The 17,940-nt window shown below is 37.9% G+C and overlaps 1 protein-coding gene across 1 annotated transcript in view; it reads right to left on the bottom strand.

Moving 5' to 3' along the window:
- Nucleotides 1–4,784: 4,784 nt before the first annotated feature.
- LOC126198320 (spermatogenesis-associated protein 22) overlaps nucleotides 4,785–17,940 on the bottom strand; it is a 136,481-nt gene continuing 123,325 nt past the window's right edge. The window contains exon 6 of the mRNA XM_049934711.1: nucleotides 4,785–5,058. Coding sequence (XP_049790668.1) covers nucleotides 4,902–5,058 — 157 coding nt within the window. The 3' untranslated portion in view covers nucleotides 4,785–4,901. The remainder of the gene's footprint in view (nucleotides 5,059–17,940) is intronic.

Below are 17,940 nucleotides of genomic sequence, written 5' to 3'. Positions count from 1 at the left end.
CTATTTTCCTATCTCTACAGCTAATCCTACACAACCAATGAGCCTTGTTTATTTCCCCAATTCTCACGCCGTAACAGTCACTCACATGAAAGAAATTGCAAGAGCCCTCACAAGACACACCATAACTAAGAATCCTACGGCAAGTTATACACTTCTCACTCATGGCAAACAAATTTTAGTTTTAGTCTAAAGTAAACAAGAACAACTTCCTCGACTACTCAATTAATATACTATATTTCTTAGAAAATTTAGGCCTAAACTTTGGATACTAATTCAAAAGAACTGGAGAAATAGAAAAGATTAAATCTGTATTGTTTATGTGATGAAATTAAAGTAAACAGAGAACTGAGCCTACACTATTTCAACTTTTTGCTTTGGCTACTTACTAGACAATCAGATGGATAGCATGTAAGAATATACTAACAAGAAAAACTGTACTTTATTGAAATAATAATGTAACTTAGAGTTTACGATAATGTAAACAAAATTTCGTACAAAATTCACACCCATGAATTTCTTTCTTTTTACGAAAAAAACACAAATAAATGTGAAACCTTCAACTGATAGCTCATAGTAGTTACTAATTTACCTATTTGTGATATAATACTGCCTTAATGAATTGTTACTTCACAATCAAACTTGTCAACCAAAGCTTTTGTTACTGTTTCAACATCATTTCCAATGCATCCATTGTTATTTTGATAATATTCCCTTACAGTGTTAGCTGCTGCTTGATGTGTGGTACATAAATATATCTAATGACATAAAAAGTTCACTACATTTCGAGCTGCCTCTCTTGAATTGAAAACTTGTAACTGGAATACATGTGTGATTTAGAAAGCTGAAATATTCCTTCCATGTGCACACTAATAGCACATCTATTGATCAAGCAATGGAAAATCCAGGATGGAATGCAACAACGAAAGTTGCTACTCACCATATAGAGGAGATGCTGAATCTCAGATAGACACAACAAATAGACAGACACATTCCAGAAATCCAGCAGGATATCCAGTCACATCTCTAATCGTTAGGCTCATCCCAGAACCTCTCCCCAGAGTCCATCTCTCTGTTCACTCCTACCACCCTCCGCACTCCCACCTTCTACATGCTCCCAACCCCATACCTCACGGCTCATACCCCTGTAATAGACCTAGATGCAAGACCAGTATTATACATCCTCCCACCACCACCCTACTCCAGTCTGATCACAAACATCACCTATCCAATCAAAGGCAGGGCTATCTGTAAAACCAGTCATGTGGTCTACAAGCTAAGCTGCAACCACTGTGCTGCATTCTATGTGGGCATGACAACCAACAAGCTGTCTGTCCACATGAATGACCACTGACAAACTGTGGCCAAGAAACAAGTGGACCACCCTGTTGCTGAACACGCTGCCAAACATGGTATCCTTCATTTAAATGACTGCTTCACAGCCTGTGCCATATGGATACTTCCCACCAACACCAGCTTTTCTGAACTGCACAGGTGGGAACTTTCCTACGTTCATGTAAGCCTCCTGGCCTAAACCTTCGTTAGTCATTGTCCTCTCCCCTTCTCTGTTCCCATTCCAGCACTACACAGCCTTCATTCCTCCATCACACCCAGTCATTTTAGTTCTGTCCTTTTCTGCTATTCCCCCCTCCCCCCCTCTCTGCTACCCCCTGCTAACCTCCCGAGTGCACATAGCTGCCCCACCCTGTTTCCACCTCGTCCCTGTGCACAGTCCAACAGAATGTCACTGGCCGCCACCCCTACCCTACTATCCCTCCCCCTCCCGGCCTCAGCCTCCTCCTTACCACCACCCAGTTGCCAGTCCCATCATGCACTGGTGCTGTTGCTCGCAGTGTGGCCTCAGTTGCCCGAGACTGCAGTTGTGTGTGTGTGTGAGTGAGTTGCATTTGTGCGAGTGTGTATGTGTGTGTTTGTCGTCTAATTTTGACAGTCTTTTCATTGTGCCTATCTGCAACTCAGCATCTCTGCTATATCATGAGAAGCAATTTTCCTTTTCACAATATTGTTACAAATCTACTGATTTCATTCATAACAACCAATGACTACCTACTACTTTATCATCAATAGTAACATAGTCCTTCAGTAACATTGTTTTTAACCTATTTCTGTGTCTGAATATAAATCTTATCCTTGAAAATGTCACAAATGTCAAAATTGCAATAAAAAATAAAAGCAGCAAAAAAACTTTTTTAAAAAAGTATTCCAGTCACAAGTTTTCAGTTCAAGAGAGGCGGCTCAAAATGCAGTGAACTTTTCAATATTATTAGTTTTATTTATGTGCTACAAATTAAGCAGCAGCTGACACTGTGAGAGAATATTGTCACAATAATAGTGGATGCTTTGGAAATGATGTAGAAACAGTAACATGATACTGTCTTCGTAACTTTGCATGAGAAACATTCAGATACAGTATGTGCAACAGTTTCTAAAACCTGAACAAAGCAGGGAGGAAAAAAAGTGGCTTTATGTTTATCATACTGCAGGCACACAAGCCAGCACAATCTGGAACTCACCTGGCTTGCCAGAACTAGAGGTTAAAATAATTCAGCTGTGGAGACAATACTTAGTCACATGCTGCTATGGTTAAAATAGTGGAGTCTCTTGGAGGGGAGGGGAGCTTAATCTCTGTTGTAACATCCTGATGGAGGTTTTCATGACTTCCTTCAATCATTTGATGTAAATACAGTGGTGGTTAATTGAAGGAGGTCTTGGGCTGTTTCCTCCTTCACTACTGTCCAACTGAGATAAGGCCTCATTTCTGATTACCTTTATATTAGCAGCATTGTATTGAAGGAAATAAATCGAACTCTGCTGTGTTTGTAGTTCTCTCCTACTGTGGCACCCATTTTTGTGTTCTGCGAAGCCTCTCTGCTCTACAAGTGTGTATTATTTGCTTTCTGTTTATGCTTTGGCTTTGTGTGCATCACTGATGTGTGTTCCATGCAACAGTATTAAAGTGTATCATTCACTTAAGGGTGTCATGTTCCATTCTTGCTAAAAAAATATAACCTTAGTTCACCACAACAGATTTTTGCTTTCTTTGTGGATGATAAGTGTTTCCTTCTTCATGTTTTTCAACACTAACTCTAGCAGCACCAAATCCTTCTTCATAATGTATACTACCAATATAATTGTTTTTCCCTGCTATTAACGACATACTTTTTAAAGATTTACTGATGTGTACGAAGGATCCATAAGCTGAAAATAGTGAATACGATATTCATTATGAAAAGTCATTTCTACAACTACAAATCACTTAGATTTCAATTTTTTGATTATATACAAGGTGCAACACTAAATTAATGAGACTGATGTGAAAAAAAGTTGCTTATTGTTCTAGTCAAGTTTAGTGTTGTCTCCTTCAAAGTAGTTCCCTTCTGATTGCACACACTTTTTCCAGCACTTCTCCCACTAATGGTAACATTTCTGTAATTCATCTTCTGTAATATCCTCCAAGACCCTCATCACAGCTTTTTGGACATCTTGTGTTGTTTGAAAATGGTGTCCCTTGAACACTGTTTTGACTCTTTGCAATAGAAAGTCGCACGGAGCGATATCTGGTGAATAAGGTGGCTGTGGTAATATTGAAATTTGCTTTGAGGTTAAAAATTGCTGTATTAACAGAACAGTATGGGGTGGCACATTATCATGATGCAGAATCCAATTATCAGCAATGTAGGCACAGACACGAAGAACTCTTTTACAAAGTCTTTCTAAATTTTCTTTGTAGTAATATTGGTTAACTGTTTGTCAGGGGGCACCCACTCTTTATGAACAATTCCCTGGCCAAGTTGACACCTGTCTGTGAGGTTGATGGTCATCCACTGTGGTCTTCATCTTCAACATTAGCTCTGCCTTCACTAAACATTTTATGCCAACAAAAAACTTGAGCTCTTGACATAACCTTCTCTCCAAAAGTCTTCTGAAGCTTACCATAAGTTGTCGTCGCGTTTTCACCCAATTTAACGCAAAAAGAAATGAATGGCATACCATTGCGCAATATTATGCAGTTCCATTCCCGTGAGAGAGACACAAACACGTGTTAACCTATTACAGCACGATCACGACTGAGCAGTTGCATCGATGTGCTTCTTGGACTAGAAGCACCTTATAGACCAAGGTCAAAGATATTGTGCCTATGCATGCCTGCAGTCTCATTGCTTTATTGTCGCACCTCATATAACTCAAAACAAATGTTTTCTTCATACTTTATAAATATGAAGTACATAATTATATTGCAATATTTACAAAAGGTGGGCATAAAGTCCCTCCTTCACTCCCTCACCCCATTGGTACCGTTAGGATTAAGTTCCTACCAGAAACTCTTACACATCAGTTTTGATAATCCAGATAGACTCAGTCAATAATATGTCATTCATCTGTATGCCTGACACACCACAACAATGCCTGATACAACACAATAATGTACATCATTATGTTACAAGCAGTCTTCCCTCTTATTTGGCCAAAGATGACTGTGTTCCACATCCCAAAGACACAGATCCATTTTCTTTATATAGGAGCAACATGGCAAACATTTTCGCAAAAAATCATCTAGTGTTAAGAAATTTCATTTTTATTGGTGATACATTTTGGATAAAGATGAAATGAATAAATCCATAACTATTTTATGGAAAAGTGATCAATTTTTAACAATTTGTAATATATGTCACACTTTTGAAAGTGCAAAGAGATTATTTTTCATTTAAAATATGACCTTGATGAAGCATACTAATTATGCTTGAATGCATACTAATTCTGCTTGAACATGTAATGTTAACGACACTAAGGCAGTGAGGAAGCAAAATGTTTGACTAGCAGAACGTACAATTACAAAAGATACACTTTAAGAACTTAGCATTGACAGGGTCCAACTGAGAGTTTCACTTCTGAACATTCTTGTTGTAATTATCAAATATATCCTGAGCTGCTCTTTGAGATATAAATCCAAGTCTTTGTATACTGGATCTTTCTGCAGGGGTCACCTCTCGCACTGACACAATCTGCATCTTTGTTTTTCCAATGAACCATCCCACACACCTTTGAACAAGTAAAAAAACAATATCAGTATTGCATACATATCACTGTAAGTGCAGTAAATAACCTATAGTTCATTACACAATGTGGACCATTGGTACCCATCTAACAATCTCCAAACTGAATGAAATTTTGTTCAGATGTTCCTTACAGAATAAAATAAAGCTGTGCAAAATTGAACTCAAAAAACAAAACCATTTGTGGTTTAATGAGAGCTTCAGTGAAGGGATGCAAAATGTTATGTGAGCTCTTGACAGTTTTGACAAAATTTAAGATGGTTGAAAGATGAAAGTCTTAGTGGTCAAAAGGATATATTTGGATCAGATTCACAGATTTTTGTGCTCTTCACACTCCTAAAGTTTCAAGGCTGTATCACTCTCAATTTTCATTCTACATGTGGCAAAAGTTGAGAAAAAATCAATTGCAACAATTTTTATGTCATTTTGTAATTGCAATAATGTTTGGGCAAATAAAGTCAGAGGAATGCCCTTTAGCAGAGAAGTTACATGCTGTCAGTTCTACTGAACTACAAAAGTTATTTGTCAGTATTCTAGAAATTGTTATAAACATATAGAAATTGTTATAAACATCCATCAAATATTTTTGCATGAAATTTGTGCCCATTTTGATATCATTACTGATCATAAGCACCTCACATTTTCACTATTTTTGTTTCATTAGAAAGAATGGGTATTGAAAGGTCAGTTTGTTTTGGAGACACTCTAGATTACATTAAAGAATGAGCTTGAAAATCCTACTGTCAAACATTTGCAAACCATCATTTCAACAAGTACATTTTCTATAACAATCACAATAACCTTGTTTTAGTAGCTATATTATTTAATCAGACTATGAAGTATAGCTTTTTGATTTAAAAAAAAGTAATGATCCACTTACTGCATTTTCATTCTGGACAAATTCATTGTCCTACATGAAAACTAAAACACTGATTTTTATGTCATCAGAAAGGACTTTTCCCTTCTTCTTGCCAGGCATTACTAATGGAACTACCAACTGTTTATACTTTCTCAGTTTTTTTGACCATTCAACCACGTTTTAGAGCAAGTGTCAACATTTGCAAATTTTACCATTTGTAAAAACTCATTGCTCTCTCTCTCTCTCTCTCTCTCTCTCTCTCTCTTTCTTATCATAACACAGCTTCAACACTGTTGATCATTTCACATTTTCTGTATTATATCTGGCTTAAGCTCATCAGAAATGGCAACCTGACAATACATTTAAATTTGTACTTGACAAAACCAAAGCTTTATGTAGCCTTGTGAACCTTCATTTGAGAGTTTTTAACATTTCAGAAAAGAATGACCAAGACTTGACAAACATGAGTTGACCCTCTCAATAGTTTCCATTTGTCCATCACCTTCCACACCTGAAGCCTTTAAGGAAAATAACAGAGCAGAAAGTTTCTTGTGAAACTCATTTTGGCAGCAAGTTTCATGTGGAACTCATTTTGGCATATAGAGCACAGTACTTGGCCTAGTAAGACTCTGCATCTTGTTAGCTTTCTTTATTCACCTGTTCTTGCTTTCCCAGAGCATGTAATCCCCCCCTCCCTCCAAAGGTATTGCAGCTTTGTTTTTGAAAGAATTCAAACAGTCTTAAAAGAAAGGATTCATGATAGAAGGAAGGATTGGTGATAGAAGCACATCAACTGATCTGTTTAAAAGTCATAACTAGAGTATAGTTACAGGGCAGTCTTATGGATCAGGTTATAATTCATTCAGTATCATTATCTGAATCGAGTCCTTTCTTTACAGTTACTAAAAAGAAAGGCCAGATGGCTATCCTGAACTGCCCAAATGATCCGTTGTGCAACACAGTAAGTCCAGGCCATCATATGGTTCTATTTGTCATGTAATAAATAATTTTAATTATAGGTGCTTATGGTACAACATGTAGCTGATCCCTCCCCCCCTCCCCCTACCCCACCCCGCCCCACGCACACTATTTTTATTGAAGGCTTCACAACTATGTCCTTGAATGCAAAAATGACTGGTATCTTAGTCATAATTCAGAAAGTTCAGACCACCACTCACCTATAGATCATTACAAATGCACTTTTTCAAGAATTAGCCACATCTATGCATACTTGTTTCCAGATACAAGACACACTAGCTAAGATGTGCTTTGTATTAATTGTTGATGGCAGCCACTAACCATTATCATTTTACTAGTTATGATCAGATACAGACAGAAGTAAAAATATGGGCACATATACATAATTACACCACCTAAAAATAACAAAAATCTATCAAACATAAAATATAACAACAACATGCAAATTTTTGATAGTATTACTTTCAAACTCATTTTTTACACCTTATCCAGAGCAGCACCAAAACAAACAAAACCTTTCTCAGTATAAAACCATCTTCTCTAACTACTGACAAAAACAGACAGTAATAAACAGCAATATGATGTCAATTCACGCATAAAGTTAGTGCAAAGGTTTTTGATGTCATTTTTGTATGTTAATAAGTTATACAGTACTCACAAATAACTGTTGTAGCTCAGTACAGTTAATAATGGGCAATATCTTTGTGGAAATATTATAGTATAAGCAGTTTGTTCAAAGCTTATTGTAGCACAAATTGTTGAAAAATTCTCAAATTGGTTCTCTTAACTTTGACCTCTTGTAACATGAAAATGGTGGATGACACAACCTTGGAATTTTTGTGAATAGCATCAAACTTGTGCATCTGATCCAAGTATCTATTTTGGATTACTATTAGTTTCAATTTTAATGCATGTTAAATTCAGCCAAAACTGTCAGAGAACTAACATTACCTTTTGCAGCCATCTACTGAATGCCTCTTAAAACCTTGATTATTTTGTACAATCTTGCATAACTTGAATGTGCTCTATAGGGAACATCTCTGTAAAATTTCATTAAAATTGCAGATGGTCAGGTGGTGATGATTTTCAAGACTGGGCCATGTGATGTGGAATGACCGCAAAGCAACATTTACGTATGGGCCGTTACAGTAATGACAAATTTTCTGTTGTATGATAGTGGCATTTGATTGTGGGAGCACAAACAAAGCTAATATGTTCCTCTTTAGAAATCTAAGCGAAAACGTGTGGAACCAGCTGCCTCTACATCTACATCTACTTGGATACTCTGCAAATCACATTTAAGTGCCTGGCAGAGGGTTCATCGAACCACCTTCACAATTCTCTATTACTCTAATCTCGTATAGCGCGTGGAAAGAACGAACACCTGTAACTTTCCGTACAAGTTCTGATTTCCCTTATTTTATCATGGTGATCGTTTCTCCCTATGTAGGTCAATGTCAACAAAATATTTTTGCATTCGGAGGAGAGAGTTGGTGATTAGAATTTCATGAGAACATTCCGCCGTAGCGAAAAACTCCTTTTTTGTAATGATGCCCATCCCAAATCCTGTATCATTTCAGTGACACTCTCCCTCCCTATTTTGCAATAATACAAAATGTGCTGCCCTTCTTTGAACTTTTACGATTCACTCCGTCTGGTAAGGATCCCACACCACACAATAGTATTCTAAAAGAGGATGGACAAGCGTAGTGTAGGCAGTCTCCTTAGTAGATCTGTTACATTTTCTATGTGTCCTGGTAATAAAATGCAGTCTTTGGTTAGCCTTATCCACAACATTTTCTATGTATTCCTTCCAATTTAAGTTGTTTGTAATATTTATTCCTAGGTATTTAGTTGAATTTACAGCCTTTTCATTTGACTGATTTATCGTGTAACCAAAGTTTAACGAATTCCTTTTAGCACTCATGTGCATGATCTCACACTTTCCATTATTTAGGGTCAATTGCCAATTTTTGCAACATACAGACATCTTTTCTAAATTGTTTTGAAATTTGTTTTGATCTTCTGACAACTTTATTAGTCAATAAACGACAGCCTCATCTGCAAATAACCTAAGACGGCTGCTCAAATTGTCTCCTAAATCGTTTATATAGATAAGGAATAGCAAAGGGTCTATAACACTACCTTGGGGAACACCGGAAATCACTTCTATTTTACTCAATGACTTTCCGTCAATTACTATGAACTGTGACCTCTCTGACAGGAAGTCACCAATCCAATCACATAACTGAGACGATATTCCATAAGCACGCAGTTTCACTACAAGCTGCTTGTGTGGTACAGTGTCAAAAGCCTTCTGGAAATCAATCTGAAATCCCTTGTAAATAGCACTCAACACTTTCTCCCAGTAGCGAGCTAGTTGGGTTTCACAAGAATGATGTTTCCTAAATCCATGTTGACTGTGTGTCAATAGACCATTTCCTTCAAGGAAATTCATGATGATCGAACACAATATATGTTCCAAAATACTGCTGCATATCAATGTTAATGATATGGGCCTGTAACTTAGTGGATTACTCCTGCTACCTTTCTTGAACATTGGTGTGACCTGTGCAACTATCCAGTATGGATCTTTTGTCGAGAGGACAGTTGTACAGTTGTATATGATTGTTAAGTACGAAGCTATTGCATCAGCATATTCTGAAAGGAACCTAATTGGTATACAGTCTGGACCAGAAGACTTGCTTTTATTAAGTGATTTAAGTTGCTTTGTTACTCCAAGGATATTTACTACTACGTTACTCATGTTGGCAGCTGTTCTAGATTAGAATTCTGGTATATTTATTTCATCTTCTTTTGTGAAGGCATTTTGGAAGGCTGTGTTTAGCAGCTCTGCTTTGGCAGCACTGTCTTCAATAGTATCTCCATTGCTATCGTGCAGAGCAGGCATTGATTGTTTCTTGCCGCTAAAGAACTTCACATACAACCAGAATCTCTTTGGATTTTCTGCCAGGTTTTGAGACAAAGTTTTGTTGTGGAGACTATTATAAGCATCTTGCATTGAAGTCCGCACTAAATTTCGAGCTTCTGTAAAAGATCGCCAATCTTGAGGATTCTGAATCTGTTTAATTTTGGCACATTTGTTTCATTGTTTCTGCAACAGTGTTCTGACCCGTTTTATGTGCAAAGGAGGATCAGCTCCATTGTTTGTTTACTTATTTGGCATTAATCTCTCCTCAATTGCTGCCAATACTATTTCTTTAATTCAAGCAACATCTGGTCTAGACTTATATCGTTAATTTGGAAGGAGTGGAGATTGTCTCTCAGGAAGGTGTCAAGTGAATTTTTATCTGCTTTTTTAAATAGGTATACTTTTTGTTTATTTTTGGAGGGTTTGTCGGTTACAATATTCAATTTTACTATGTCAACCCTGTGTTCACTAATCCCTGTATCCATTTTGATGCTCGTTATCACCTAACTCCCCGAGAGTAGACAATATTCCATTAGAACTACTGACAGCCTTGGGAGAGCCAGTCCTGACAAAACTCTACCATCTGGTAAGCAAAATGTATGAGACAGGCGAAGTACCCTCAGACTTCAAGAAGAATATAATAATTCCAATCCCAAAGAAAGCAGGTGTTGACAGATGTGAAAATTACTGAACTATCAGTTTAATAAGTCACGGCTGCAAAATACTAACTTGAATTCTTTACAGACGAATGGAAAAACTGGTATAAGCAAGTGAAACATGGACGATAAATAGTTTAGACAAGAAGAGAATAGAAGCTTTCGAAATGTTGTGCTACAGAAGAATGCTGAAGATTAGATGGGTGGATCACATAACTAATGAGGAGGTATTGAATAGAATTGGGGAGAAGAGAAATTTGTGGCACAACTTGACTAGATGAAGGGATCGGTTGGTAGGACATGTTCTGAGGCATCAAGGGATCACCAATTTAGTATTGGAGGGCAGCGTGGAGGGTAAAAATCATAGAGGCAAACCAAGAGATGAATATACTAAGCATATTCAGAAGGGTGTGGGTTGCAGTAGGTACTGGGAGATGAAGAAGCTTACACAAGATAGAGTAGCATGGAGTGCTGCATCAAACCAGCCTCAGGACTGAAGACCACAACAACAACTGCATCAACTCAGGATTATTTGTTGCTAAGAGGTCAAGTGTGTTTTCACAACCGTTTACTATTCGTGTCGCTCATGAACTAACTGCTCAAAATAATTTTCAGAAAATGCATTTAGCGCAATTTCGGATGATGTTTTATGCGTACCTGTGGAATTAAACACGTATTTTCACCTCAATGCTTATTCCGCATTCCTTACTAAAAATTCTGGGATGCAAATATATTCATGCTCTTTTAACGCATAACATTTTAAATCCTTTAGCGCAGTCTCTCTCTGTGTAGTTAAGCCTTCATACTCAACGTCTCCCTCTCACTGCCACAACCTATATATGTCTCTCACCCACGGTCTCTTTTTTCTCAAATAGATTTACACTATATTCCATTGCCACTGTCTCCTCTCTCACTTACACCGTCTCCTTTTGCCTTTCTTCCTCACTTTCACTGTCTCCACCAGAGCTCGGAAGCTCAAAAATTCTGGGGCCTCTAACTTATGTTTTCCACTATATCAAAGTGTTTAAAATTTTGGTCAAAATTGCGCCCTCACCTACACCTATGTGTAAGTGCGCCAGTCTGGGAGGGTCTAGACCACCAATCTTAATGTACAGTCCCCATTCATCCGTATTTTTCATTTCTGCTGTCACCTCTGTCTTTTATTCCCACTGCTGCTATCTCCACCCATCTCTCTTTCCGTTTTACTGCTGCTGTCTCTCTGCCACTCTCTTTCAGCACATAAAAGTGCGAATATGTTCCCATACCAAAATTCTGTTGAGGATGGCAGAGTGAAGATTGAGGAAGCTGGTACCATAGTTTATTTACATACTTCGACACATTTATATACTTTGACATGTGTAAGCAGCAAAGAAGCATGCATGATACGAGCTTAACACAAAATCGTTTGTTTTACATTTTTCCTGTATACTTCACTCAGTGATCACAGTTCATCGAAAACACCTGGCTTCTGATTTGTAAGTTACAAGACTAAAAATAGTATTACAAAAAGTTTACTGAATTTGCGGTCTCTCCAGTTTTACGTAATTCCTAGCAGTAATTTTATGTTCTTTTAAGGCATGTTAAGACCCTTTTCAGTGCTTTTTTTTTAACTGCATCTTCATATAAATATAAAAGTAAATTGATCAAAAAATGTATGACATGCGTAAAAATCAGTGATTACTGCAATTGTAAATGTGTTGTGCATAATATTATCACTCAAGTATCCAGAAAGTCATTCTAGAAATAGTGAATACCGGTATGTCTATGAAGTCAAATGAAATGGCTCATTAGTGTGATGTGCACAATGCTCTACTTCACGAAAATACAGCCATTGAAAGTGAAAATATGTTCTTCTTCTTCTTCAGTAGCGCTACAGCCCTTGGTTTCTTCAACAATCTTCCTCCACACTTCTCGGTTATTTGCTGCTCTTTTCCACCCCCAGACTCCCATATTGGTGATATCCATTATTACCTCGTCGATCCATCTTCTTCTAGGCCTCCCTTTTCATTTAACTGAATGGATCACACCTTTCATCATTTTCTTTGGAATTCTATCCTCTGCCATTCTCTCCAAGTGTCCTAGCCATCGTATTCGGTGTGATTTGACAAATCTTACTATGTCCCTGCCTTGTATTAACTCTTGTAATTCAGCATTGTAGCGTATTGTCCAGCCTTCTTCCTCCCTTATTGGCCCATAGATTTTGCGTAGTATTTTCCGCTCAATGCTTCTTAGTGCATTTTTATCGTGTTCTGTCAACGTCCATACCTCTGAGCTGTATTTGATAACTGGGCGGACTAGGGAATTATATATTAGCAGTTTAGTTTTTCTTGTGACAAGGCTATTTTTGAAAAGCTGCATAATTGCAAAGTAAGCTCTGTTTCCTGCTTGTATTCTTTCCCTTATAGGCTTTCCAATACTGTTATCATTTGTTATTAGGGCTCCCAAGTAGTTAAAAGAGGACACTCCATTGAAGCATTTCCCATTGATGTTTAGGTTTTTAGGGGTTCTTCTGGCCTCAGATTGTGACATTTCCATATATTTTGTTTTGTTTTCATTTACTATGAGGCCAATTTTTAAGGCTTCTGTTTCCATTGCCCGGTATGTTTCTAGGAGTGTATATCTTCCTACTATAGCAATGTCATTAGCGTATGCACATATCTGGCTAGTTTTCATAAATATGGTGCCTCTTTTGTTGATTTTATTTACCACACTACGCAGGGCTATATTGAATAGGACAGCGGAGAGACTATCCCCTTGCTTCACACCTTTATTAAAGTCAAAGTTTTCACTTGTTCTGCTAAGGACCTTTACTTTTACTTTTGCTCTTGTCTCTTGTCATTCTGATTAATCTTATTAATTTAGCACATATACCAACTTCTTTCAGTACTCTGTATAGTTCTTGCCGATTTATGCTGTCAAAGGCTTGTTTGAAATCGATGAATAGGAAATGCAGATCTATATCATATTCATAGAACTTTTCCAGCATTTGTCTTATCACAAATATTTGATCAGTTGTTCCTCTGCCTGGTCGAAAGCCACACTGATATTCCCCCAGGTATGCCTTCTGCACACTTCTGTATCCTTTCGTTTAATATACTTGTGAAGATCTTATAAGCTGTACTTAGGAGTGTTACACCTCTATAGTTTTCACATGCTGTTCTGCCCCTTTCTTAAAAATGGGGACTATTATTCCAATTTTCCAATTATCTGGCATAGTTTCTGCTTCCCATATATCTGATTTAATGTGTGCAGTTCCTTTATTACAGCCTCACCACCAGTTTTTATTAATTCAGCAATTATGCTGTCTTTCCCAGGGGCTCGATTGTTTATTGACTTGTGCACAGCCTGGGAGACCTCTTGTAGTGTTGGCTTTCTTGCCTCATTGGTTTCATTGTCTACTTCCAGCTCCACTCTTCCCTCCTGTGCGGCTGTCTCTTCATCTTCTAGGCTGGTGCTTAGTGTATCTTTGAAATACTCTGCCCACCTTCCCACTATCTGTTCTTCCTCCCTTATCATTTTCCCATCTTTACTGGAACAGGCCATTGTTTTTGGTTGGAATATATTCTTCATTTTGCCTATGGCATGATAGAACTTTCTTATTTCACTCTGTTCCTTTAGCTCTTCTAGTTCTTGAAATTTCTTCTTATTCCACACTCTTTTCTTTCTCTTGCACAGTCTGTTAGCTCTTCTCCTTAATTCTCTATATTGTTCCACATTATTTCTGGTTTCTCTCTGTAGCACTTTTGTTCTTGTCCTGTTCTTTTCCTCTATTGCTGACCTGCAATCTTCATCAAACCATTCCTGGGTTCTTCTTTTCCTTCTTATGCCTATTATTTCCTTTGCAGCATCCTTAATGGCTTTTTCAAACCTGTTCAACCTCTCATCTACTCCTACTGTGGTCTCTTCATTGCTCAATTTTCTGCTTAGTGTTACTTGGTATTTTTTTACTTAATCAGGGATGTTCAGTTTGTCTGTATTCCATTTCATCGTCTTTCCCATTCTGTTGCCATTTCTTAGTGACAGTTTCTCTCTCAAGACTGATTTTATCACAAAGTGGCCTGAATCACAGTTTGGTCCTCTGCAGCTCCGTACATCCGTAACTGACGTGGAGTGGCGTGCAATCACTAAAATATGGTAAATCTGATTGACTATTCCATTGGCTGCAGACTTCTAAGTACCCAGATGGATCCTTTTATGTGGAAAGCAGGTACTTTTAATAATCATATTATTCCTTGCTGCGAATTGGCATAGTAAATCTCTGTTCTCATTGTTTTCTTCATGTAGTGAATATTTTCCAGTAACTCCATATGGATGTTCATTCCTCCCTATTTTTGTATTAAGATCTCCTATTACTAGCACCAGATCATATTTAGGTACTGCACAGCATACTTTTTCCAAGTCTTCATAGAACTGTTCTTTAATTATATCCTCCTTTTTCTCTGTTGGTGCACGTGCATTAACTATTGATATATTCCTAAATCTACCTTTTAGTCTGAGTCTGCACATCCTTTCATTTATGGGTTCAAATTCTAGAAGGCTTTTCCTAACTTCCCTAGTTATTATAAACCATGTTCCAAGTTGGCCTGTTCTTTCTTCTGGTCCACTATATACTAATGAGTACTCAGGTTTATCAATCTGCCCATTCTCCTGCCATCTTATTTCCTGTAGTCCTACAATATCATATTTGAATTTTAAAATTTCATTGGCTATTTCTTTCATTTTTCCAGGCTGAAGCGTTGTCCTCACATTCCATGATGCTACTGTTAGAGCCTTTATCTGTTTCCTTTGTCGGGGTCGTGATACATGCTTTCCATCCAGTTTCCGAGGCTTCTGTTGAATTTCCGTAATATTCTTTTTTTTACAGTATGGGGGACCGGGATTTGTATGAGGTTTACTCCTCTAGGGAAGCTGGCTTCACTACACTTCTAGAGCCCTCCCTGCCCTATGTTGTGGGACACACTTTGTCTGGCTCCTCTGTCGAGACCAATCCGGCTTGGGAGACCCTGCCAGTAGCTATGCTACCACCAGCATAGCTCTCGACTTCACCGAAGCACGCAAACCCTCCCGCCCAGCACTGAAGGTGCCTACTATAAGGCGGTGTCCCCTGGGAGGGAAAGTGAAAATATGCCGTGTAATAAATGTGTAGCTGATATTGAACATTTAAAAGAGTGCATCATAAGTATGCAATGAGCGATTCATACTTTAAAGAGTGATCTAACGAAACTTCAAAATGAAAATATTGAACTGTTAGATTATCTGAAATCGAGTGCGCCACTCAAAACAAAATCTACAAAAACTGTAACCAGTGAGGAAGAAAAGCAGAGTGAAGGGACTAGAAGCAAAAATATTGCAGCGAAGGACTCAAGTGCTTGAGTTATGAATCACCCTGATAAAAATAACAGCATTAATACAAATGAAAACTGTAAAAAAAGTGATCGACCAGTGCCCCAAAAAATGATACACAGTGAAAACAAGAGTCAGAAGGTATTAATACTTTCTGACGGTCATGGTCGTCACTGTGCAAAAATTATGATCAGTTTTCAAAATCAAAACACTACATCTCTTCTGTTATAAAACCTAATGCTCAGTTAAAGGATGTGGTTTGTAACATAGACGGTAAGATGAAAGAATATACGAAAAATGACAGTGTCATCACTCTAGGTGGAACAAACGACATCCTAAAGAAATTTGAGGATTTCAAAAGTGCCTTAACAGATTCTCTTCAAAAGACAATCCACACAAAAGTAATCTTGTGCACAATTCCATACAGATACGATGTGCCAAAACTGAACAACAAAATCTATGCTGCAAACAAATTCTCAATGAGCACTGCAAAAATTATGAGCATATAATGGTAATGGACATCAATACATTCCTCAGCAGAAGTGAATATACAAAGCATGGACTTCACTTGCAAATGGAAGGCAAAGAGAAATTATGTAGACATTTACAGCTAGCAGTAGGTGCCAACTGCAAATATCAGCTCTAACAACAATACAAGGGTAAGACAATTATTATCCACAATTTAGTTATATTTTTCTTTATTTTGGTAGTACTGTCATTTTATGTTGACACATGCTTTGTTTATTTACTGTTGTATCTTTGCAATTTTCAAGTTGCTAGGTTAGTTTTGTTATCACTGCGGTGCTGTTAAACATGGCTGTTCCACTGTCTATTTGCACCAAACAAGAGCAATGCTCAGTGATCCGTTTTTTGTGGTCGGAAGGCGTATTGGGGGCCGAAATTCATTGAAGACTTTCGGTACAGTACGGGAACAGTGTTTTGCCACAACAGAGTGTCTACAAATGGATTGAAAACTTCTGAAATGGTCGCACAAGTGTTATGCACGATGAAGGAGCCGGACAACCATTTACCGCCACAAATGAAGAAACCATTGAGCGTTCAAGTGAAATGATTTTCTCAAACAGATGATTAACTATTGACGAAATGGCACATTGTCTGCAAATTAGTCATGGTTCTGCCTACGAAATCATCCACAACAGACTTGGGTTTCATAAAGTCTGTGCAAGATGGGTCCCAAAATAACTCCCAAAGTGGTATATAAACAAACACGCTTGGACATCTGCAAAAAACATTTGTATCGCTATGGTAATGAAGGGGACAACTTCTTAGACAGGATCATTACTGGTGACGAAACATGGAACCATCATTATGAGCCGGAGAGTAAATGGCAGAGTTGGAATGGCAACATCCACATTCGCCATGCAATAAAAAGTTCAAGACCCAACTGTCCACAGGAACACTGATGCTTAGGGTTTTTTGAGATGCACAAGGCCCAATACTGGAACATTATGGGTAAAGGGGCACAACAATAAACAGTGTACATTGCAGTGAGATGCTTACTGCCAAGCCAAAGCCTGCAATTTGAAGCAAACACTGAGGATTGCTGTCAAAAGGTGTTGTATTGTTGCACAACAATGCCTGTCCGCATACTGCTGCCCACACTGTTGAAATGCTCCAGAAACTTAAATTTGAAGTACTGGATCATCCTCCATATAGTCCCGATCTTGCCCCTTCTGACTACCACTTGTTTGTTGCATTCAAACAGGCATCAAGGGGCCATCGATTTGCCTAGGACGAAGCATTGAAAGAAGCAGTGCATTCCTGACTCGCAGCTCAACCGAGAACCTTCTTTTATGAAGGCATCAGGACCTTGTACAATGACAGACCGGACCAAGTGCGCTGAAATGCAAGGAGACTATGTCAAAAAATGATATTCTTGTAAGTATCCTGTTTGATTACAATAAAATGTTATAACTACTTTGCAGGTAACAATTGACTTACCCTTGAACAATATGAAGACCTTTCAGCAAATATGAGAGTGAAAACACAAGAAAAATCAACAGCAAAAACGGATTTATCCAACTCAGTGATGAAAAATAAATGAGGTGTTTCAAGAAAAAACTGTTCTACACCTTCATC

Source organism: Schistocerca nitens, chromosome 1 (assembly GCF_023898315.1).
Source record: "Schistocerca nitens isolate TAMUIC-IGC-003100 chromosome 1, iqSchNite1.1, whole genome shotgun sequence".
In the NCBI taxonomy this organism is placed as follows: domain Eukaryota; kingdom Metazoa; phylum Arthropoda; class Insecta; order Orthoptera; family Acrididae; genus Schistocerca; species Schistocerca nitens.
This window is presented reverse-complemented; position numbering and strand designations above follow the sequence as displayed.